The following is a 25035-nucleotide window of genomic DNA, read 5'->3' on the forward strand; positions in this document are numbered from 1 at the left end:
TTGAGAGTCTAGGCTAGTTGACTGTGGGGTGATTTATATTAAAGGAACATTAATTACACACCTGCTGCACTGCAGGTAGTGTGCTCTGCTTTGAGAATAAGAGAGAAAGGACTGAGTCTCTGCTCACAGTTTGATATTCACCATATAATGCATCAAGTGGATAAGAGGCTATGGAATTAATGGTGTTCATACTATCCTTTGAGTGTATATTAAGATATTTGATTTTAAGAAAAATTTGAGACTAAAGATGGCACATTTCTACATATTTTTGTGATTGTTATTAAAGGTTCCAATGAGCCCATGGAAGTCTTTGTTGGAGAAGTGACATCATACACGTTACACAATCTCAACCCCAGCACCATCTATGATGTGAACGTTTATGCCCAGTATGATTCCGGACTCAGTGTCCCTCTGACGGATCAAGGCACTACATGTGAGTCACGCAGCTTCTGTGGTTGTAAGAAAAAGTGTAGTACAAATGATGAGGTCAGGCTTTCTTCTTAACATGCGCATGTCTCCTCAGCCTTGAGTAGGTAACCCTTTTGTGTCCAGCTAAACAAGTGCTTAAGTAATATAATTGAGTATACAAAAAATGTATATGATATGTTTATTTCATATAAAATATATTCTGAATTTTGAAAGGTAAAAATGATAGACATTATGGTTTCATCCACAAATGATCTATAAGATTAGAGTTTGGATGCTCTGTGGTTCTTCTTGACATTTGATGTTAAATATATATTACCCAAATGCATTGAATGAATTGAAAGTTTTCACAGAAGTGCCATGATTACTGGTTTAGCCCATAAATAGATTTTTGTCGCCAAGTGCTTTAATAACTATTTAAGGACTTAGCAGATAGCCTTTCAGAAAAATTTCTTATTTTTCATGAGACATATTTGACTTTCATAGTGTTGAGAGGGACTACAGGTAGACCTTATTTTATTGCACTTGGCTTTACTGAGCCTTACAGATGCTGTGTTTTTTATAAACTGAAAGTTTGTGGCAACCCTGCATGAAGCAAGTCTACTGGTGTCATTTTTCCAACAACATTTGCTCACTCTGTGTCTCTGTGTCACATTTTGGTAATCCTCCCAATATATCAAACTTTTTCGCTGTTACTTTAATTGTTATGGTGATCTGAGATCAATGATCTTTGATGTTACTATTGCAAAAAATTACAAATGGCTGAAGGCTTAGATGATAGCATTTTTTAGCAGAAAAGAATTTTTAATTAAGATATGTACATTGTCTTAGACATAATGCTATTATTGCACACTTAAAAGACTACAGTATAGTAAGAACACAACATTTGTATGCAGTAAGAAAACAAAAAAAAGCATGTGTCTTGCTTTATTGTGATATTTACTTTATTGTGGTGGCCTGGAACCAAACCTGCAATATCTTCGAGGGATGAAGAATTTGGATCTGCAGGTGGAATTTCCTTCTCTAGAAAATCATTGATAGAAAGGGAGGTCTGTTTGTGCTGTGCAGGTTTTCATGTATGTTTCTTACAAGGAAACAAAGTAAGACTTCAGACATCTTTTTTCAGCCACAGTTTTAGAATTGCGTTATGATTGAAAGTATGCTTTCTTTCTTTCTTTCTTTCTTTCGTAGTATATTTAAACGTGACAGACCTGAAAACTTACCAGGTCGGGTGGGATACGTTCTGTGTTAGATGGTCACCTCACCGGGCAGCCACTTCCTACCGGCTGAAACTAAGCCCTGCAGATGGTACGTGTGCAAAAAAACCAAAACAACAAACAAACAAACAAAACTGGAGCCCATGATAGCAACATTTTAAATTTCAGTAAAGGAGATGTCATTTTGTTTGTAAAATGATATGTAGAAGTGTCTTTACATAGAATTAATGATGACACTGGTGTTCTCCTTTGTCGTTCTAATCAGGAACCAGAGGACAAGAAATTACAGTGCGTGGATCAGAAACCAGTCACTGCTTCACTGGCCTTTCACCAGATGCCGATTACGGCGTCACTGTTTTTGTGCAGACACCAAATCTTGAGGGACCAGGTGTCTCTGTCAAAGAACATACTAGTAAGTTTCCGAGTGTTCTGGAGCGTCTCCATAAGTCTTCAGAATAGGATCCTCTATGTGTGCGAGATGTCAGTGACTTCTGTGTGGGCACTTCTCCTTACGAGTGGCAACGACGATGTGACAGCAGGGTTTTGGGGTGGAGTCTGTGGCTGGTTTAGGACCTTCATCTGCAGCAAATCTGTGCCGCCTCTGTTGGTGTAATTTTAAGGAAAGACCTAGGAGAGAGGGCTGGCTCTAGCTGACAGAGAGAAGGTGAATGTGTGTCTGTGTTAGTGACCTTTGCTCATTTGATTCTATCTGAAGGTCTTACGTTCTCCCTTTGAATCTGGGCTTCACTTCCTGCAGCTGTGGTCAGCGTTGAGGGGCCACCCATGGTACCAACTTTGGATAAAACAGAATTCCCAGTGTGTCAGTGCCACTGAGACTAGATTTGTTTTTGAGGACTTAAATGGCTCTTAAAATTTACTTTCTGTGTTATGAAATGTGCACATGTGTTTTTCTCATTATTATTATTATTTTAAATTCTAGCCTTAAAACCAACAGAGGCCCCTACAGAGCCACCCACACCTCCTCCCCCTCCCACAATTCCACCAGCCCGGGAAGGTAAGTACAAGCCGTTAGGCAACACATTCAGTTGATAGGGATTGAGAGTATTCTTATTTATGCAGCCCATACATAATTTACAGCTGATATAAAACACTTCTGATTTATTATTCCTGCTAAAGCGTTTTTAGATTAAAGGAGAAGATTACCAGTAATTTGTTCTTTTCCCCCTCCAGGCACATTTCAGCATGAATAAAATCAGTCATAAACTACTCCAGCTCTCCAGCTGGAACTCTGTTTCCTCAGTTTTGCAGATGAAGGTCTAGCGATACCTTACATAATCCGTAGTCACGTGGTGGGCATTTCTTTCCGCTGGCTGCTGGCATCAACAGGCACTGGGAACCTTTTGGGCTAAATTTGCAGTGTAACCCCTGGAGCTTTGGAATTCCTGGCTTCTGACCTGAGAAGTGCCCTGGATTACACAAAGCTAAAAAATTTCCATTCACCGAAGTTTGAAACATAACTGTCACTCGCAGTGAACTGGTAAAAGGACATGTGCTGAGCTATTAAGACTTCTCTCAGTAATTTGGGGAAATTCTCAGTGCTTCATGAAATTTAGTTTAAGCTAATTAACCACTAGTTTATTCTTCTGCCACGTTGTTTCCAGTATTTAACTGAAAGCATTTCAGACTTTAGAAGTATTTTTCTTTTATCTGAGAAGGCTCTAGAATGCTATGACCTCATCAAATTTATTGAAGAAGTCAAATTAAAAATTAAAAGTGTATTATTATAGGATAAAAGAGTCATGGGTTTCTTTAAATTAGATGGTTGAAAGGAATTCAGTAAATAATTTTGGCTTTAAAACATGTTAATTTTTTTTTCTCAATAGATTTTATTTTTTAGAGCAGTTTTAAGCTCACAGCAAAATTGAGCTGAAAGTGCACAGAGACCCCATATGAGCCCTGCCCCCTGCCCCACAGCCCCCCCGCCCCCAATAGCAATAGCCCCCACCAGAGTGGGACGTGTGTTACGTCCCATGACCCTATTTTAACACATCATTATCACCTAAAGTCTGTATTTACATCAGGGTTCATTCTTGGTGTTGTACATTCTACATGTTAAATTTTTATACACTAAAATGTTCTTACATTTTTATTTTCAGATTTTTTTTTCAGTCTTCAAGTCTGAAGATTCAAATTAAAGATATTTATTTTATTCCATCCCTTACCTCCCTCCATATGATTCTAGTGGCCTATGTTAAAATCAAAAGGGACTTCTTTGCACTAGATTTTTTTTCCATATTGAGTCTTTTTTTTTTTTTTTCCTTAATTGAAGTACAGTCACTTATAGTGTATCAATTTCTAGGGTAAAGCACAATGTCCCAGTCATGCATATACATACATGCATTCGTCTTCATATCAGATCTTTGATAATTGTATACAAAATCTCCAAACCCACTGATGACTGTTCTGAAGTTCTGGCCATTATTGTTTTTCATTTGCTTTCCTTCTTATTTACTGTTTGAAGCTACTGGAAGAATTCCAGGAGAAGAGAGCATATGTTTGCCTAGTTGGTCTAAGCAGGTGGAGTAATTCCAGAGCAGAAATTGGGGGCCACCTAGAGTAGCTCTTCTCAGACTTTACTGTGCGTGTGAATCATCTGGCATCTTGTTACTGCTGATTCTGATTCAGCGAGTCCAGGGTGGGGCCCAGGACTCCGCATTTCTGTGAAGCTCCCAGGCGATGCTGTTGCTGCCAAACCACCCTGGGAGTAGCAAGATGTTAGACTACATTTCTTAGTTGTGTATTTTCACTTGAATGAAAGAATTCATCAGATTTGGGGCTCCCTTTGTGTTTTTTCCCCCAGTCTGCAAAGGGGCCAAGGCAGATATTGTGTTCTTGACTGATGCTTCCTGGAGTATCGGGGATGACAATTTTAACAAAGTTGTAAAATTCATCTTCAACACTGTGGGCGCCTTTGATGAAATCAGTCCTGCTGGAATTCAGGTGGGTATCACTTCACAGGTGGTTATTCATCTGTCATGTCTTGCTGTTTCCTTCGAACTTCTCTTTTTATGTCAAAAGAGTTTTCAGTATGAACTCCGTTTTGACTTTTGTTATTTGCTGTTTTCTTTTTACATGTATTTTGGGGAAGGAGTTGGTTGTAAATGAAAAATAAATAGAAAATTGATTCCTCTAGGTATTCTCTTGGCTAGATGATATTCCTGCTGAAGAATTTAGGGAATTCTGACTCTAACTTCCTGCTTGAAACTTCCGACATGATCCAGTTCCATAAAAGGTCATCTGATGTGCTGGAAATTAAATGCACTGTGATTGCCTCACTCTGTTAAGTCAGATCAGTGATGAGTAGTGATTGGAGTGGGTTGTGGAGCCCCGCTGTCATCCTCTGTCATGACAGTGCAGATGTTACCTTGGCCAGAAGAATGGTCATTGTTGGCTCCACGGAAATTTCGTTTGTTTTCCTGTAGTGATAACTACCAGTTACCTTGCTTGGGAATCACTCCATATTTGTTTGTTTTACTAGAGTGGGAACTTAGAGAAATTTATCCTTCCATGAGACACTTCAAAGAGTAAATGCTCACTTATGCTCTGACCCACCTGTAAGTCTGAGAATCGACTCGTCCACTTCCAACTGACCCGTGGACTGAGCAGGGTCAGTGGCCCTGTTACTGCTTCTTGGATTCTGCAACCTTGAAGACCCACTTGAAAGTCTACCTTTTCTGAGAAGCTTCCTTGATAGTTTTAGGCATTGCAGACTCCCGAAGGGTTGTCTCTATGTTGCTGTCGTCGCCTGTGTCACTTTATGTGGTCATTACTTATGTGATTCTCTCCTGTCTAATTCGTTGGCTCCTTAAGGCAACAGACTGTACTGTATTAACTTTTTTTTTGAATTCTATTCTTTCCTTCTCCATTCCTCTCGGTGAATTTTATTCTTTATTTTGGCAGTTTGTCTCTCTTGATGGTGACATTTTAGAAATAATATGAAAATAAGAGATTTGGACATAAACCATAACTGATTTCATAAAGAAATCATGTCTTTTACAGAATAGGGCTTTATGGAATGTATTAAATTTCAAATCCCCAAATAATCCTACGGATGTTCTTCCAAAACCCAAGAAGAGTAAAACGTCAGGCTAGTTATACTCTTAACTTAATGTGTAAATACTATGCCATTAAAAAAATCCTTTTAGAAATTCAGATTTTTAATAAGAAATAAAAAAACTACTATATTTTAATAACTTCTATGTGCCAGCCGCTTGTATACATGACTCTTACTCCTTAAAGTGATGGTGGAAAGTAAGTATAATTATCTCCATTTTACTGATTGAAAAAAAAAAAAAAAAAGAAAGCCCAGAGATGTTGGGAACTTGGCCAATGTCACAAAGCTATTAATTGGCAGAGCTGGGATTTGAACCCATTGAATCTTGAGTATAAAGCCTGTATTCTTTCCACTAAATCACGCTGCCATGAAATTTGTGATGAGTTCTGATTATCACACGGGTGACATTTAAAAATTACCATGAAGAAGAGATGTAGTCAGTGGGAAGGAGCAGTTGGCTGAGAACTAACTGCTTAGCCAACACTTGTACTGAAGGTGGGACATTCTCATTTCTAATCCTGGAACCTCCCTGCTCTCCAGCTTTACCCATCCCCTCTTACATCCAAGAGAATGCATACAGTGCATTTACATTATTAATATCAATTACTGACATTTTCACTGAAGATCAGAAATTAGAGAATTGAACGAGACAACAGTAGTGGAGGTTACAGTATTAGCTATAAGGAGCTTATAATATCCCGTCAGGTCTAATACACTTCTTTTGCTCAATCGGCAGCTGGAAGAATCACTTGAAAATTGAAACATTAAAAGAGACGACTTACCCTCACCACCAAACCACATTTCCTTTCAGGTCTCATTTGTGCAGTACAGTGACGAGGTCAAGTCTGAGTTTAAGCTGAACACATACAACGACAAGGCCCTTGCCCTCGGGGCCCTCCAGAACATTCAGTACAGAGGAGGAAACACAAGAACAGGTACCGTTAATCAGCATATACGTAGACCTTGACGCTCCAAAGTGTTTGGCGGGGTAGGCTGAGTGTAACATCTCACTCTAACATTCAAATTCTTATCAGTCGGGCGTGGCTAATGACATTTGGATAGTTTTCGCTGAATGACATGAAAATGTTCTGTGCCACATTCTACAGGCAAGGCCCTCACATTTATCAAGGAGAAGGTCTTGACCTGGGAGAGCGGTATGAGGAAGAATGTCCCCAAGGTGCTGGTTGTGGTCACAGACGGTCGGTCACAGGATGAAGTCAAGAAGGCGGCTCTGGTCATCCAGCAGTCAGGTGAGCACAGGCAGACATTAGATGCCTAGTGATTGCACTCACTATTTTCAGTTTCAGCTGTTCGGGAAAGATTGCAAAACACCAAAATTGCTGAGTCTTCTTTATGGTTCCTGCTTTACTCTGTATTCCAGACCTTTCTAATGTGAGTTTACATTTAATTAGGGAATGGTTTGATAACTGGTCAAAAATGACATGGTGTGTTCTTTGTATAAGACATGCCTCAGGGTCTGTCAAAGAGCAAACTAGATTTCCCTTTAGTGACTGGAAGGCTACAGACAGCAGTAATGAGAGGATCCTCGAGCAGACTTCCCGCCATAGCAGAGATGAACCTTGATGCTGGTTCAGCCCTGTGCAAAGAGAGACTTAAGGTTTGGCACGTCCTGGCAGATGCAGACCCCAGGCAGGCTGCTGGAAGGTTCACTGCAGAGGAGTGGCGAGGCTTCCGGGGGACATCACTGGTGTAGATCTTGATAGCAAAACATCCTGAAAGGCTCCCTGTTACACTGCCCTTCGGATTAGTTATTTAGGATTATTAGAGATGAAACCAGGCCTTTATAGTACTTGCATTATCAACTCCCCCACCCCAGCCCGGGAAAGGTTCAAGGTGGGCTTATTTTAGAATTCTATGCTATGCATGATTTACTGTGGTATAAATTGTACTCATGACATGGAGTCTGTCACCTGCACATACATGGTTCTTTGGCTAAAAGTAGGAGTCATGATTAGTGCAAAGTCTTCGCACAATAGAGATTGTTCTATGCGCTGATCTTTTCTGTAAATTATTTCTGTCATGTTATGTTCTTTGAGCAGATTTTTGCATGTTCTGGGCTCCTAGCTGTGTTAATTTAGGGGTTATCAATGCATGCTCCTCAAGTTACCTTATCTCTTAAATTATGTAACTAATTCCTTATGTAGCCTATTTTTTTTCTCCTGTCAAATTAAGCTTTTTGGAGTTAAAACTTTGTTTATTTGTATTAGCCTAAATAAATGAACACTTATTGCCAGTGGGAGTTGGAGATACCGTTTTGAAAGTAGTCAGAGTACTGACTTTGAGCCTGAGTTTGTTGAGAAAATCAGTTTCAAGAATTCCAAGTTTAAAAATGAGCTCATTGTTGGTGTCTGAGTCACATAAGCTTGAAATGTTAATGTTGCCTAAGAGAACTGCGCAATTAATGGGGATATAAGGACTGTGGATCTGTGGAAGGAAATGTGTACCGTATTAAGTCATTCTGCTATTAAAACGTTCATCTTTTAATTGTTAGGATTTTATTTTAGGACACCCAATTACTTGAATTTTATAAGCCAGAAAATAAGAAGACCCAGAAAAAGTACACATTCATTAAACAGAGTTTATGTCAATTGAAGGAACTTGCTGCCTAAGCTGAGGAAATATGGCATCATTTCTGATAAGATTTTATTTTGAATTGTTTAAACAACAAAGGACAGAAAAAAATGTGTAATTCTTTCTTTAAACTCTGCGCTGCAGGGTTCAGTGTCTTTGTCGTTGGCGTGGCTGATGTCGAGTACAACGAACTTGCCGACATAGCCAGCAAACCGAGCGAGCGGCACGTGTTCATTGTGGATGACTTTGAGTCATTTGAAAAGATAGAGGACAACCTTATCACTTTTGTCTGTGAAACTGCCACATCAAGTAAGTCTTGGTCCACATGGATCCGCAGTCTCGCTGGTTCTGCCAAATAGTCACTTAGTAGACCATTCCCTGTCCTATATGAGATCAAGCCTGTGCATAAATAGATCCTGGGAAACCACTTGAGAACCTGATGAATCATTGCTCCTCTTGAGATCACGCTAACTGTGTGCTTGTCAGAGGTCCATTATTTTTAGCCTTGAAGATGTAATAGTCCTTGTATGGAAATAAAGTGTTTTAAGCTATTCTTTTCCCACCATCCTAATGCCTGTGACATTTGAGAAAACTAACCTTCAGCTTAGAAATGCATTTATAGAAGCATTTCTGTGAGATGAAGGTTTTCCCTATTAGTAATCAATTGGTATTTGTTCTGTCAACATCCGTGCGTCAAGAGAGCTACGAAAAAGCTGTGCACACGCACTCCAGAGAAACTCACTTGGTTCCCATTTGTTCATTTGGATGTAGATTTTTCTTGTTGTACCAGGACCTCAAGTTCAACCTTTAAAATACCATGAAGGACCAAAGATGGATGATTTAAGTCGATTTTTCCTCTTCCCCATCCATGCACTCTGATTCTTACAGTATTAGATTATGGAGACAATTACGTGGCTGCTCTAGACCCCTGATCCCAGGCAGGGTTATGCTTTATAAGTGTTATGTTTTCCCCTAATAAACATTATACTGAGATCTCAGAACTCTGGTTAGAGGCAGCAGTTGTAAACTCCTGTCAGTGCTTTACTGTGAACCTTACGCGGAAGCTCAGAATGGAGCTGGCTGGTGAAAGAGGTCAGAGAGCACAGCTGTTCCTTCCCCTCTTGGGGGTCCTGGATGCAGTCCTCTGCCGCCCCAGCTCCGGGGCCCAGATTGAAGCCCATGGCACACTCGGCACTGTGAGGTATGGTAGCCAGCATGAGCTTCCAGGACTCGGCAGAGAAGAGGGTTGGGTAGCAACAAACTTCTCCTGCCCTTGCATAAATCCCTGCAGAGAGAAGTCCTTTAATCTGTTGACAAATACCTGAAAACTTCCCCCTTGAATTCTGTCTTACTATCCTTAAGAACATTGTAAAATTCCATTTGGACTGGAGAAGCTTCAGAAAACAGTAGTTACACTGGTAAATAGTCTCATTTCTCTTACACATAGAAAATCTACACAAAAATAATGTACAAAATATTTGATCTATGTTATGTTTTATAAATGAGTGACCAGCTTTGTTACTTGGCATATGTACACAGCTGCTTTCTGTGCACTTACTGTGTTTGTATACCTGGTTGGCGAATCGTTCTTAAACAGCACTGTACATTGCAGGTTGCCCTCTGATTTATTTGGACGGCTACACCTCTCCAGGTAAGCAGCCATACTCTTGGGCTCCTTTATTTCAGGATTTAAGCAACAAAATAATTAAGATGGACTCGTTTCAATATTTTCTCCTCTTCTCTGATGTGAAGGTTTTAAGATGCTGGAAGCATACAACCTGACAGAAAAGAATTTTGCTTCTGTGCAAGGAGTCTCTTTGGAGTCGGGGTCTTTCCCCAGCTACTCAGCTTACAGGCTTCAGAAGAACGCCTTTGTGAATCAGCCTACAACGTAAGTGCGGCAGCGGAAGGTTCTTTTTCTTGTAATGGGCCGGACACTTTTTTGAGGCTCTTGGAATCCTTGCGGACGTCTTAGAACCCTGGTAATTCAGAACTGTCGGAAGAGTCTTATGGATGACCTGCTTTAGTTTCCTTAAGTACAGTTGGGTTAAGCGCCTCCCACCAGGTCACACAGGAGACGAGGACTCAAGGCTGCTCCCCTCAGACCCAAGGATCTCAGCCTGTTTCTGCAATATTATGGATTACTGATCCTTTTGAATTTAAGGCTAGGATTGTAGTTATGCTTATTCTAAGGGAGGTTGTTATAAACAGGAAGGCAACTTATTGTTTCGAGCATTTCTCCTTTGGTGCAGAGGGACCGGATGGGCTCAGTGCAGAATGCAAACAGGCATTCTTTCCAGTGTTTCTGACTCCGGAAAATGAAATACTTCGTTAGTTTTGCTTGTCCGTGATCAGACAGGCAGCAGTTCGTTTTTATTGGCCGATTGTCTGGCGACTTGTTGGGTAGCTCTAGGTGTTATTTTACTTGATGAAAGTTTGTACCTGGGTCCAAGAACTAAAATATGTATTTTTTATTCATTAGAATCAAAACGCTTTAATGTTGAAAAGTAGGTGTTTGGCAACTTATGGACAGAAAAGAACAAGAAGAAACCAAAGCTTTCAGAAACTGAGGACAGGGTCAGACAAACAATGTCTGAAATTTGAAATGCTCTGGGAAAGCTGACGGAAAATTCAGGCTAAAACCAAACCTAATTTCTTTCAAGGAAGCACAGATTGTATTGTTGTAGTTTGACCGCATTGTGAGTTTCTGACTCTTTTATGGTTAACCACATTGGTTTGAAGTTTTAGGATTGTCAGTGAACCTTAATACCCAGTGTTTAACTCTCAGTCACCTCAAGATTCAGTTCCTACATTTTAACTTAGAACAGTCTACTCTCCTCTCAAGATTCAGAACTTGTGGCTGAAAGAAGCATACATGCAATTAAATTATGATCATTTTTGTTCATAATCACTCTAACCAAACAAGGAGAAAAATGGGCTAGGTGAGAGATGAATTAATATGGAGAAGATAAATTTTTAACATGGATGTTATGAAGACAGTTGGTTTTTTGAACATACAAAAAGCATTGAGTCAGTCTACCCAGAACATATGTTTTTAAGAAGTAGGGTAGCATCATAGTCCAGAAGTCCCAGTGGAGTCATACTAGGACACGGAACCTCAAGAGAAATTCTGTGCTCGCTGTCAAAATTCGTGGAGGAATTGCTTTCATTTCTGTCCAAGAGTTGATTATCAAGGCCTTTTTCCTACCTTCAGGAAGAAAGTATTATTAAATGACCTCAGACAGAAAAATGATTAATTCTACTTCAAAGATTCTCCCAGAACAATGATTGACTCAACTCTATAAGGACACATGGGGCCATGTTTTATGACTCACAGTCTTAGAGCCAAAACCATTTCCTTTTAATTGAATCATATCCTTTTAGCAGCAGTAAACATTTGCACATGTACATGGCCTTAACATTTATTATTGGTTTTGTTTTGGGGAACAGCTGAGCTTCTGGAGATTACTTGATTTATTTGATTCTGAGGGAGGAATTTGGAAGTGTAAAACCTGTTAGAGAGAGGGAGTGAGAAATTAAAACCTTAAATCATCTTACTTCTGATCTCATACCCCTGACATTGGAAATTAAATTTATTTAATAAGATTTATTCTCTTTAAATTATATCCATAGATGGAACATTTATCACTTTAAAATTTTTATCTAATTTTATAATCATCTATGTGTCTAGAAAAATTATTTATTAACAGTAGGATAAAAGACCGTTTGGCAACTTCTGACTTTATCAGATTATAAATAATCTATTACAGCTTACACAATGGGTCTAAGGTTTGTGATTTCGAGGTCATTCCTAAATATTTCCCCTTCTGATACATAACCAGATTATTATAAATGGCTTCTAATACTACCCATGATGAGATTCTAGTCCAAAGACTGAAAATATTCTCTTATTTCTGATGAGAAATCCTTGTTAATTAATTAATTTTGTTTTGTCAAACAGAGAGCTACATCCAAATGGACTCCCTCCTTCATATACAATTATATTATTATTCAGACTTCTCCCAGAAACTCCTAGTGACCCTTTTGCAATTTGGCAAATCACAGACAGAGACTACAAGCCACAAGTTGGGGTGATTGCAGATCGTAAGCATTTTTATCTCATTTTAAGGCACATACATACATATTTTTGATTATGTGTTTTCTGTCCTTCTCTTCTCTCTATAAGAACCTTCTGAATATATTTGTTAGCTGGATATATGCTTTTATGTTTAAAGTTTTAAAAATATAACATATTATTAAATATTCAAATTACATTTTAACTCAAATGAAATGATTGAATTTTTAAGAAATCTCTCCAACAAGAATTATTTGTTAATGCTTTCAATGTAGAGTGTTCACGCATTTGATTTGATGACAATTATGTGTTGATTATAGCTTCGAGCAAGACATTATCATTCTTCAACAAAGATACAAGAGGTGAGGTGCAGACTGTTACATTTGACACAGATGAAGTGAAGACATTATTTTATGGAAGTTTTCATAAGGTAAAAACGTAAGCTAATCTGGTTATTTATAGAAAAAAGTTTATGACTTAAAATTTAAACTAATTTATTTTATTATGTATTAAAATGTCATATTAAGCTGGTGGAAACAACTATGTTTTTAAAAAACAATATGTTAGAGAACTTGATTAATTCTAATAACCATGAGATAACTACTATTAACATTTTGATATATTTTCAATGCTAATACCTTTTCAGAATTTGAATTGTGTGGTATATACAATATTGTATGCCCACCTTTTCTACCTACCCTTTTATTTTGAAACTTTACGTCATTTTGTTTCAAAGGCTTATTTTTTGTGGATTGTATTTAACTGATAAAAATCATTCTTTCTTAGAGCATAGTAAGCTGCTTCTACTTGCTTGTTTATTGAAAAGTCACACAGTCAAACAAAATCAGTCCAAAAGTTATCATTATCTACCAAAATAATTAAGATAATTGAGATGAATGTTTATGAGATTAACTTTTGCATAAACACACTTAGAGCTTCTCAAAAAAATCTTATTGAAAGTTCTAACATGCATTCTTAGGGGATTATCTATTCTTGTCTTAGGTTTTTTGTATTTTAACATCTGAGTTTAACAGAGACTTTCTATCAGTTTTCTAAAGGATGATTAATTGACAAATAAGCATACAGAAGCTGGCAGCATTAGAAATGAAAAGAACAATCTAGTGGAGGAGGCTTTTTAATGGCAGTTCTTCATTTGCTGGGTGAAGTTAACAGGAGCAGTACCGTCTGTTGCACAAGTGGTCTAAATTTTCTCCAGTATGCCACTCAGAAACTTAGTCCCCATGTACAGAAGACAAGTATTTCCAATTCAATTAATTTCAAGTTAAAATGAAAGAACTTTCCTGTCCTGGGGTAGATTCAGCTGGATTTCTTGCTGATTCTATTCCCGGGAATCTTGGTTTCTTTCCAGAATATTTTTCTTATTCATGAATTGGATTCTTGGTAAGGATGGAAAAGGACTTTCCTCATGGGGCTCAAAGAGGCTTCAATGTGCACATTAGTGAGAAACAAAAAAACAATGATGGAAAAACAAAGATCTCTGAGTATAGTGGCACATTTGCTTAACAATTTATAGGCTTTCATGGTGAAGTGCTGGAAGAGAAATAAGTGCCTTATTGGGAAAGCAAATTCTAGTTTGACAAATATTACTGGCTTCAACTGCTCCTTGTCTTATAATAGACGTTCAATCTGGCAAAGTTCTTATGAACTGTTTTTGGCTCATTGATACACCCATTAGACTTACATTGAGTAACTTGATAAAAAAGACTGTTTTATTTTTCTTCCATACTCGCTGAAGATATTAGAAATTCAATCCTCTACTAACCAACTGATAACCATTTAGGAACTATTATTTTTTTAATTTCCAATTTTCATTGAATGCTTCATTTTACTTGAGCAAAATAAAGCAGTATTTTGCAGAGATCTTTAGTGACAGCCATTACTTATTGCAAATCAAGATAATGATTTTTTGACATTCCCTTATTTATAAAGAGGTAACTGTAGTCTTAGGTTTTACATGATGCCTCTTCTCCTTCTCACAAGCTCTCTTCTCTTCTCCAGTTCTCTACCTTCTTTTTTTGTAATGCCTTCCTTTTTTAGTTTCTCCTTTACTTTTTCACTACACTCTTTTTCCTCCTCCATTCATAGCCCACTCTTTTAACCTACTCTTGTATGTCTCATCAATTCTAGTAACCAAGTTCAATCACTATTGACTACTTACATTCTTTACTGATCTAAGGATCTGAATACCTTCTTTCATTTCCCATCTAACTCGGGAAGTGAAGTTCTTCAGTCTTTGGGAGAAGAACAAGCAGTTCTCTGATAGCAGCTAATTAGTGACTAACATCCAGTGGGCTCTTGCGAGAGAGGGAATAGACTAGGAGACCTTGAGTAGGGAATGGCAGACTACTACTGCTTTTTGAGGATTGTCTTGAAGAATTTTCGGTGTCTCTATTCTGTTGTAACCGATGACATAGACTTAAGTGAGAAATTTCTAATAAGAGGAAAAAGTGGAATAGACGAAAAATAAACATTTTGGGAATGGTAGAGCTTGGGAAGGCAAGGCGTTGACAAGTGTTCTTATTTCTTTTTACTGGTCTGTGGCTAACAATGCTTCACAGTTGCAAAATAGTCCCTGAATGCTTGGGACAATGGTCTACAGATGAATAGCCATGCTGAACTGTAATTATGCATGTGTTTAAAACAATAAAACACACTGAAGACATTGTAGCAAAATATATTTTTAGCATGCGTTTCTTTACAGTTAGGACTGAATGACAAGTGTATCTGGAAAAATTTTGTTTCACAAATTGAAAGTCTTGATTTTGAAATAATTTTTCTGGATACTAGGATTTTTCAAATACTTTGTGGCTAGCTCTGAGACTGTTCATACAAGGGCCAACAAGTAAGTTTTAGGATAATAAATATATTGGGAATATTTATATGATATTCTTCTTGAACTCAGTATTAGATGATTGCCCTGGGAGCATGTACACTTTCTTTATTTTTAGTAAGTCATATATCACTTTGATAGAAAAGCAATATGTAATTCATACTTACCACTTATAGATGCACTAAATTAGGGTTTTAGTGGTGATTCTATGTGGGAAAAATATTTACTGTTTAAAAAAAATCTCTTGAGATTGTCCTTATGCTTACTGACTCAAAGCATTTAAGAGAATTTCTGTTTCTTCACCTGGAGCTAAGCTTTCAAAGTAATCATCAAGGCTTACTGGAGTATTTGGGCTGTGATAAGTGGAAACTATGAAGACAAATATAAAGTCAAAGATCACCTGCAGTCATTCTTTACATTATTGAAATACATACTTTTTATTAATTATCTGTACTAATAAATTTCTTAAGATTCTGAGTGTCATCAAAATCAGACAAAAAAATAAGATTCTTTTCTTATAAGGAAATTGAATCTTGAATCTATTGATTTCCAGAGCTGAATCTTTACAGGAGACATGTTTTAGCTCTTTCCTGTGTTAGGTATCTACATGGTGTGTAAGTTCTTTTCAGCAGGGATTAGGGACTGACAAATTAGAAACTGCATTAAGCAAAATCACTGGAAGGCATTTGAGGCTTCTCAGTCCTGAATATAGTAATATGTTAGTGATTCATCTACTTGTATTTGAATAGTTTGTTTTTTATAATTTATTTTTAATAGCTTTGTAAAATATTGGCTATGTTCCCCATGTTGTACAGTATATCCTTGCAGCTTATTTTATACATCATAGTTTGTACTGCTAAATCCCTTACCTTTATGTTACCCCTCCCTCCTTCCCTCTCCCCACTGGTACCACTAGTTTGTTCTCCGTATCTGTGAGTGGCTTCTTTTTTGCATAGTTATTTATAATTTACAGAGTCATCTCATCTACATAATCTCTGTCCATCTCAAGAAGAATACCTAGTGGGGAAAATAAGAAATTATGCAGATATGTAATAGCTGAAGGAAACTGAAACCCAGAGAGGTTAACTGGTTTTTTGAATTTGATGTCATTAATAAATGACATTGATTGACACTTCAACCTGGTTCTTGGATTTTTAGTCCAGGACTCTTGATTTGGGATGAGAATAACTATAAGAACACATTTTTTTAACTTATGATCTGAAATACGCTGAAGTCAACCAGATTTCCCTGGGTCAAAATTTTGTAATGGAAACAAATGATCTTTTTAGGTTCATATCGTAGTGACCTCAAAAAGTGTTAAGATTTACATCGACTGCTATGAAATTATAGAAAAAGACATCAAGGAAGCCGGAAATATCACAACTGATGGTTATGAAATTCTTGGCAAACTGCTTAAAGGGGAGAGGAAATCAGCCACAGTAAGTAACACATTTTTATTTTTCTTGGTACCTTGTGTTAGGATTGAAATGGCATTTAAAAAAGTAATCAGTGAGGTTTTTTTCCTCTGTGAGTTTTAAATTGTTTAATTTCTTGGTCATATTGAAACACTGGAAAAGTTACATTGAGAAAATATGCTACTGAAAAAACATAGTCATGGGCTTTATTGCTAGAAGCTAAATAGGATGTCAAGGCACCAGAGAACACCGTGTAGTCAACTTGGAACAGAATCAGATTGGAGAGTGCCATATGAATAGATGCCAGGATGATCTGTGAGATCTAAACAAATTCTTTTTGTTGTTGTTGTTGTTCTTTGAAGGTAGAAATTGTTCACACAAATTTGTGTACTCAGGACAGCACGCATTTGTAGACCCCACTGTGACTGTCACAGACCCCGAGCTCCCTCACAGAGGGGTCACATCAGCCTTGGAATGAAGATCAGCCACTGCACTTGCAAGTGTCAGTGGCTCAAGTCTGAGGCAGGGGCTTGCCAACCCTCCTTACACATCTAGCTAGTAATGCAATTTTAAACGTGAGGTTTTCACTGTACCAGGCTAATTAAGTTCATTAATTAAATGTCAGTCAATGATGACATTGTTCTAAAAGCAAAGCTAATATCTTTGGCTTCTATTATTTTAAAAGTTGTATTTGTGGAATTTAGCTTTCTTCCATGGACAGGATTTTGTTCTTCTAGATCTAAATGTAAAATTTTTATTCCACAATGTAGAAACAATTAGTGCAAATTTAATATCATTGCAATTAAAATCCGGACTTTTTATTGAACATTGAATTTGGTATTTAAATAAAAACAATTATATCAGGTTTATAAAAGAATGACTGTATCTAAACAGTCTTTTCCTTTTTATCAGAATATCTGTTTTTCAATATGGAAGATATATATTTGATTGAAATAGTTAAGCTAAAGGTAATCATAAAAATTTCAGTCAACCCTTAGGTAAGAATTTATGAAAAGAAGAGCATCAATTTTAGAATAAGTGAGGAATTTCTTTTTTAATGTTAGTTTTCTACTATGGTGGACTCTTAAAAATTGATTTAAATGTGTATATTCTTCAAATTTAAATCCTTAATTAACTACATACTTAATTCTTTAGTAAAAAGGGAAATTAATGTTCTCTTAAAAAAAAAAAAACGAAATTCAATCAAACATTTCATTTTAGCCAAGGAAGTGAATCAGAAGTGGGAATATCACATGTATTTTGCTTTACTATCTCTTTCTCTTAGACGTAAGTTTTTTAATGTTCCTATGAAGTAAGGGTCACATTGCTCTCATTACGTGCACCCTTGAGAGCGTCTGTGTGAGAAGGTGGCAGGGGTTAAAATGTGGCAACGTTAATATGAATGTTTTCCACGCATCTTTAGCTGATGTTGCTGTTGGTTGTTTGCAGTTCCAAATCCAGAATTTTGATATTGTCTGCAGCCCGGTGTGGACCAGTAGAGACCGATGCTGTGATATTCCCTCCAGGGTAAGCAAAACGGGATGGAATTCTGTCGTGGTTTTAGTAGTCCCCCAGGAATAAGAGGTGTGGATGCGGATGGGCTGGGAGAGGAAGTAGCCCACAGCAACTGCATCTCCAGGATGGAGCCAGGGACACCACTGTGTGCGTGCACATCAGCTACCACAGCTCAGGCCAGTGACCCTCCCTCAAAAGTCAGGAATGTACAGGACCACATCTGGAAATTCTCCCTTACAGCCCAGGTGGTTTTGCGTAGTCATGCTGCTGGTGATTAGGTTCTTGTTTCGCCACAGAAAGAATTCAGAGATGAGACAGGGAGGTTAAGAAAGTAAAGTGGGGATTTCTTAACAGATGGATGGCATACTCTTAAGGGGAGAGCGGGCAGGCTCAGGTGAGCAGCTGCCCTAAGTTTCTTTGGCAAGTCGGTTACATTGGGTGTAAAAATGAATGGGCAGAATATCTACTGGGGAGGGAAGGGTCTGGGGTCGTATTCCCTGATTTTCATCCCAACTCCACCTTCCCAAAGGGAGGAGGGATTTTTTTGTCATTATTTAGTCTGGATCAGAAGTGTCATGACGTCGGTGCATGATGGGTACTTCTAATCTGCAAGGTTAATTTTATTGAAATGAGGGCATAGTAAGCAAAAAGTTACATTCAGACACTAGAGAGTCCTACCCGTGCCCACCTTTCTTTGTCTGCCTCCAGGCCACTTGTCACTCCAAAATGTATGCCGCCCTATCAGCCCGGGGGCTCCTGCTTTTCTTTCTCTGCCCAGGGACACCTGTTATTTACACGATATAGGGTTTCCTGCACTTGGCCCGTGCCCCACTTTTTTGCCCAATTTCTGTTTGGCCTGCGTCCCCCTTTCTCTGTTTATATCTGGCTGTCTGCCTGCTCTAATAACCAGAGCAGCCCTGCTGACTCAGTGTTTTTGATAGACCCACTTATTTCAGAGTCTTCCTCTTGCTTGTAAAATACTAGCATTTTCACGAATAAGCCATCACCTCTCTGGCTGTCTAAGACAGTAGAAATATTTCTTTTTTGAGGTGATGGCTTTCCCCCATGATATCTATGTAAGCGAATAGTTACAAAGTTGAATGCTGATGATGGATTTGAAGCTTTTGGCAAACAATGACTGCATACATCCATAGGATAAAGATAAGTATGCATTATTGATTCAACAAATACTTAGTGAGCATCTGTTATCAGCCAGGCACTATTCTTTTTTTTAATTTTAAAAATTCTTACTGAATTGTAGCTGATTTACAATATTATGTTAGGTTCTGGTGTACAGCATAGTGATTCAGTGATACATACATATATATATATATTCTTTTTCAAATTCTTTTTCATTGCAGGTTACTACAAGTCATTGACTATAGTTCCGTGTGCTATACAGTAGGACCTTATCAGCCAGGTGCTAATTTATGTGTTAGAGTTTCAGCAGTGAAAAGTGAATATTCTAGTGAAAGGCAGGGAGAGAGAAGGAATTAACAAGTAGATATATACTGTGTTATGGGGTGAAAAGTCCTAGGATGAAAACAAAACCAGGATACTGGGCTAGATAGCCAGATTCATACCCTCAGCCCTCAGTGGTAAGGTGAGATTTCAGCAGAGACCTTAGTGAAGTGAGGGAACAAACAGGTGGATAATGGAGAAAGAGCATTCCAGTCAGAGGGAACTGAAGTGCAAAGGCCCTGAGGCTACAAGCTGCTCTAAATACCTGAGAAACAGGAAGTGGATGAATGGGCAGGAGTGGAATGAATGGAAGGGAAAAGGGGTAGGAACTGGGGGGGGGGGCAAGGTGGAGGGGGGCTGGTTTGCAGACAATGTAAAGTCTTATAGGCTGTGGAAAGGGTTTTAGATTTTATTCTGAATGAAGTGGGTGTCCATATCTGATATACTTAGCATTTCTCTAACACCAGATTAGAGAAAATTGGATTAAATTACCAATGGTCCTGATGATGCTTTTGTAAACATAAAAGAAACATAACAAGAAAGCAAAACATAAAAGAAAGACATAAAGAAGCAAAGCAAGAGTCAACAGAAAACTACTTGTAATCATAACTAACAATGATTTCTTCAAGGTGGGAAACAGTTCCTTGTGTGTATAAGTGCACATGAGGGAGGGAGTTTTTTGACCCTCAATGTGTAGGTATTTTGAAATTCAGAATTTTGTATTAAATACTAAATTAGAAATCAGAATTTTAGTATTTTGAAATTTAGAATTTTGAAAATTCTTTTCAAAATTTCAGAGAGATGAAGCAAAGTGCCCCGCTTTTCCAAATGCTTGCACGTGTACACAAGACAGCGTCGGACCTCCAGGACCTCCAGGCCCTGCGGTAAGGAACCTGAAATAGTCCTTCCAGTTTTTCCTGTTAAATCTTTGGAGCGATCATCCTTTGGCCAACGTGTAGTGCCTAAGATGTCCAGCCACTTGTATGTTCTTGGATAGGGCAAGCTGAATTGCCCACCATTTTGGTAGTATGTTTTAAGATCTGAAATGGAGTATATCCAGGAGAAAATCTGAACACATTTGAACACGTTTCTCCTGCCATGCAGAAATGAATGCTATCAGCTAGTATTTAAGAGCCGATTCAAGAGAAAACTCTTAAAGATATGAATTTGGGTTTCTCTCTGTAACCCTGTGATTTTGAAATTCCTTACGTCTCCTGAAAGCTCCCTGTACATAGCCATGGTTGAGAGGCTGACCCAAGAACAACTTGTTTAGAGCCTAGGATATGTGTACATTATATAGCGAAGATATCATGAGAATACCTTAGAGGATCATTTACGTATGTGATAATATCATAAACTCTGAATGAAAGTGGTTGGGGTTAGGAATAAATTTGAGTAAGAAGACTGACCAGGTCTATTCATGGGTGGAGGAGGGGGAGACCAAAAAAATGCAACGCAAAACATTGAAGATTGCAGTGACAGATCTCATTAATCAATGTGGAACACTGATTTTATCAATCCAATGTCTGACCTGGGCTGGTTTTTCAGAATAGAAGTGACACCTCCCAATTCTATTGACATCATTTATGAAAATGACTAATTAACATAGGAATAGCTCAGAGAGCCCTGAAACACCAAGTTTTACTATAGCTGGGTCATAGAAAATACTGTAAATTGATTTTGGATTAATTACAAACCAGCTCCTCATATACAGAATTAAAAATGTCACTGGAATTACCATCATTAAAAAAAAAGTTAATAGTAACTTACTTAATTCATATTTGCAATCAGAAAGTTATATCCTGGATGTGACTTAGATGTTTTTGAGAAGTAGGTTTTTTTTCTCTAATTGTAAGATAACGTTTTGGATATGACTATCATGTTTATTCCCTCTCTGTTCTGTGGCCTCTGAATTCCTGTTACTAAACTACATGTCCTGAGATTCTGAGAGAGTCAAGATACTCTTTGCATATTATCGTCCCCGAAGAATGCACTCATATAATTCCAAAACAGATTTTTCTCCTTGCTGTATTTAAGTAATACTTGTTTTTTTTTTTTTCTACTAACCCTCAAGTTTTCAAATAAAGTTCAAAATTTGCTAACAATTAAGAAAAGTTCAGAATGTAAAAAGTGAGATACCGGGAATCTACAAAGTTGAAATTCTCTTTACCCACACATTTGTATGATATGAAGTATTTACTTCCATACTTTATCAATAACTGTAGAAGTATTGGTTGTCTGAAGAATGCACTGCTTCTTGAAGCAATTTTTATACATCAGCTTCTTCCTACTTTCCTATGTTCACCCTAAAATGTGCTCTTACTGTGTATTTTAGGGAGGACCTGGTGCTAAAGGTCCCAGAGGCGAAAGAGGTATCAGTGGGGCAGTTGTAAGTATATTTCAGAGTGTGTTTAAATTTTCACCTGTATGTTGAAGTCTGAGTATTCAAATTTTCAATAAGAGGGTATGTGACCTTGAGCAACTGAATTCAAGTTTAGAGTGCCTTAGGCGATGTTAAGTGCCTTTGTCTTGTCTCTGGATAGCAAAATGATGGATTAGACTGACCAGATAAAGGAATGTACAGGGCATCTCACTGAGGTAGGAATTGCACACGAGAAACCTGCAGAAGCACCGAAGGTCTTTGCTACATCACGGGGAGGCAGAGAGGGTGACCTGGCCATCAGCTGGAAGACCGCGCAGGGAGCAGAGTCCTGCTGGAGAGATGGAGAGGGTTCGCCTGTCTCAGAAAGAGCTGAGCAGCCATATCTGCATTCTTGAAGGTCACCGGCCCCTTCTGCTGGTTCCATACTGGTTTTCCAAAAGACAACTCAAGCTTCTTAGTGGAATACGTTACAAAGATAATGTGTAAGGGTGAGGCTGGGGTTCTGACCCAGGTCTGTCTGACTCCAAGTTTGTGCCTTTTCCACCTGGACGCATCCCTAAGATGCTTCAGCATACTTGCTGGATTTATAGATACATTAGTTCCAGACATAAACCCAAGTCTAAGAGAAATTAGGACTAGCTTAAAAGAAATCAAATCCAATGAATTTTGAGCTTGGATGTCTGAATGAATGTATGACTGTAAATATATGAATGTATTACATTCACTGTATTTTACTTCCTTTAGAAACCTACTTTTAAATAGGATTTTTGGAAATTTAAGTGCTGTTGTAAATTGACTGCACTTTCCCCTTGTTCCTTTAATGAGCAGCAAAGGGAAGAAAGGGATGGCATTACTAAATGCTTTTCTAGATGCATAGATTTCTAAAATATTTGCAAATATTATACGATTGGTGTCAAGACTTTGACTGGGTGTTGGCACCGGAAGGGCATTCCATGACTTTGTGGTTGTTTCTCTCTTGTGTATTTTAGGGCCCCCCTGGTCCTCGTGGAGATACAGGTCCTCCCGGTCCCCAAGGTCCTCCAGGCCCCCAGGGACCCAACGGACTCTCTATTCCAGGAGAACAAGTAAGCACAAAGGCCTTCTGTATTAAGCAAGAATGGTGGATTAGCATTAAGCTTAACTGGAACATTTTTCACTATATTTTGCCAAACTCAAATGTTTTTTCAGAGAACTCAACTAGTTTAGTCATTGAGATGACTTCCTGTGACTATAATTTCAGATATGTAAATAGTGTATGTAATAATATATAACTGGGTAGAAAAAAATTGTTGCTACCTAATTTGACCTTTAAATTTTTTTTAATAAGTAATGCAAATATCCTTCAACATTCTGGAAGCTTTAAAACTACTTTGAATCTGTGGCAGCCCTGAGGTCCTTTTCTATTTGACTTCAAGGCAAAGCTTGCATTATTTCCCTAGGTAATTCCTTCTATAAAAATTTTCAATAAAAATTTACCTTTTGTTCCAAATGCTAATCTGAAGTTATACGAGGTGCTTTCCCCTGTAAGGCTCATGTCTTATTTAAGTAGTAACTTTTTTCTATACTTTAAACAAGTACAGTATATGAATAAGAATACAGATAACTGAAGAGTTTTAAATTTAAGTCTAAACTCCCTTTAAAGATGCCATAATAAAAGACAGACACATTTTTTTCAGCATTTAGAGAAAAAATAATCTATATCAGATATAGCTAGAAATGAAAAATGTGAAGGAACAGGGCTTTATGGCTCAAAATGTTTGAATGCATCTACTTTTAGCCTCTAATGTCCAAAAGGGAGTTTTAGGGGCTCTCCTTTTTTTTTCCTACTATTAAATTCATCAGTTTTAATTTAATTAGTTGCCTACGTAACAAGTGTCTTCTAACATGTAATTATAAAGACCAAAATTATGTTACAACATTTCATTGAATGTCTATGAAAATTAGCACCAAATTAAATATATTAAATAAAAAATTGATTTTTCTCTCCAACTTTTATTTCTATGAAGATCTCTAAGTTAAATTATGGTCTTTTAAAGTAGGCATTTACTATTATATAAAGTTATCCCATAACTTTGTAAGTGGAAATTATAACAGCATTCATAGTTTAAAAAGCAAACATCAATCCCCCACATAATTTATTCATCTGCCTTCAGAAATAGGCTTCATGGATTTATGAAGTGATAGAGATTTCAGGAATGACTCATGTCTTCCCTTTTCACTGAATTTCTGTAAAATTCCTGAGACCTGTTTTCCCGCTGCTTGCTCCAGGGTCGCCAAGGGATGAAAGGCGACGCTGGAGAGCCAGGACTTCCAGGCCGCACAGTGAGTTGTTGGTCTTCAAGTTGCCTTTTCGTTCCCTTGTCAAGTGCTATAAGCAAGGTTGCCTTGGTAGTGCCTTGAAAGGTGAACCGAGGTTAAGCGGCTCAGCAGAAGCCCGGCCGTGTACTTCACATGATTTCCATTTCATAGCCTGGTCTTTTTGTTTTTTTTTAATTAAAGTGTAGTCAGTTACAGTGTGTCAATTTCTGGTGTACAGCACAATGTCCCAGTCATGCTTATACGCACATATAGTCGTTTGTGTTATGAGGGTTTGTTGACTGAGCACCCTGCTCTGGGGCTGGCCCTGTGCTTTGTTCTGAGTTTCTGTTTGTTTTTCAGGGCTCCTTGGACTTTTTTTTTTTTTTTTTTTTCACAAACATTTTGGAGAATAACATAAATTCCTTTTCTTACACAGGAAAGTTTATTATAGTGTTTTACTTGTTTGTTTCCTTTTATGTAGGGAACCCCAGGATTACCTGGCCCACCAGGACCAATGGGACCTCCAGGAGATAGAGTAAGTTTCCTTGGGCAGGCTGTAATGATGTTGGAAATGATCTCACATTGATGCCTATTAAGACCACCCTCACCTGCCCCAAATTCAGTTCTCATAGCTGGAAATGCAGCGTTAACATATCACACGGAAGGCTGAAAATATTGAGGGACCACCCAGCACCAGATCAATCTCAAGGTCTATGAAACAAAATAG

The 25035-nt window shown here is 37.9% G+C and overlaps 1 protein-coding gene across 4 annotated transcripts in view; it reads left to right on the top strand.

Moving 5' to 3' along the window:
* Positions 1 to 25035, top strand: part of COL12A1 (collagen type XII alpha 1 chain) — a 112666-nt gene that overhangs the window by 71066 nt on the left and 16565 nt on the right. For all 4 annotated transcript variants that reach the window (XM_074368730.1, XM_074368731.1, XM_074368732.1 and 1 more), the window contains 19 exons: positions 287 to 433; positions 1618 to 1734; positions 1909 to 2055; positions 2584 to 2658; positions 4465 to 4604; positions 6530 to 6653; positions 6825 to 6968; positions 8455 to 8619; positions 9923 to 9961; positions 10063 to 10201; positions 12272 to 12414; positions 12706 to 12815; positions 16526 to 16675; positions 18101 to 18178; positions 20425 to 20511; positions 21963 to 22016; positions 23000 to 23095; positions 24279 to 24332; positions 24790 to 24843. In XM_074368730.1, coding sequence (XP_074224831.1) covers positions 287 to 433; positions 1618 to 1734; positions 1909 to 2055; positions 2584 to 2658; positions 4465 to 4604; positions 6530 to 6653; positions 6825 to 6968; positions 8455 to 8619; positions 9923 to 9961; positions 10063 to 10201; positions 12272 to 12414; positions 12706 to 12815; positions 16526 to 16675; positions 18101 to 18178; positions 20425 to 20511; positions 21963 to 22016; positions 23000 to 23095; positions 24279 to 24332; positions 24790 to 24843 — 2063 coding nt within the window. The remainder of the gene's footprint in view (positions 1 to 286; positions 434 to 1617; positions 1735 to 1908; positions 2056 to 2583; positions 2659 to 4464; positions 4605 to 6529; positions 6654 to 6824; positions 6969 to 8454; positions 8620 to 9922; positions 9962 to 10062; positions 10202 to 12271; positions 12415 to 12705; positions 12816 to 16525; positions 16676 to 18100; positions 18179 to 20424; positions 20512 to 21962; positions 22017 to 22999; positions 23096 to 24278; positions 24333 to 24789; positions 24844 to 25035) is intronic.

The sequence above is a fragment of the Camelus bactrianus genome, chromosome 8 (assembly GCF_048773025.1).
Source record: "Camelus bactrianus isolate YW-2024 breed Bactrian camel chromosome 8, ASM4877302v1, whole genome shotgun sequence".
Taxonomy (NCBI): domain Eukaryota; kingdom Metazoa; phylum Chordata; class Mammalia; order Artiodactyla; family Camelidae; genus Camelus; species Camelus bactrianus.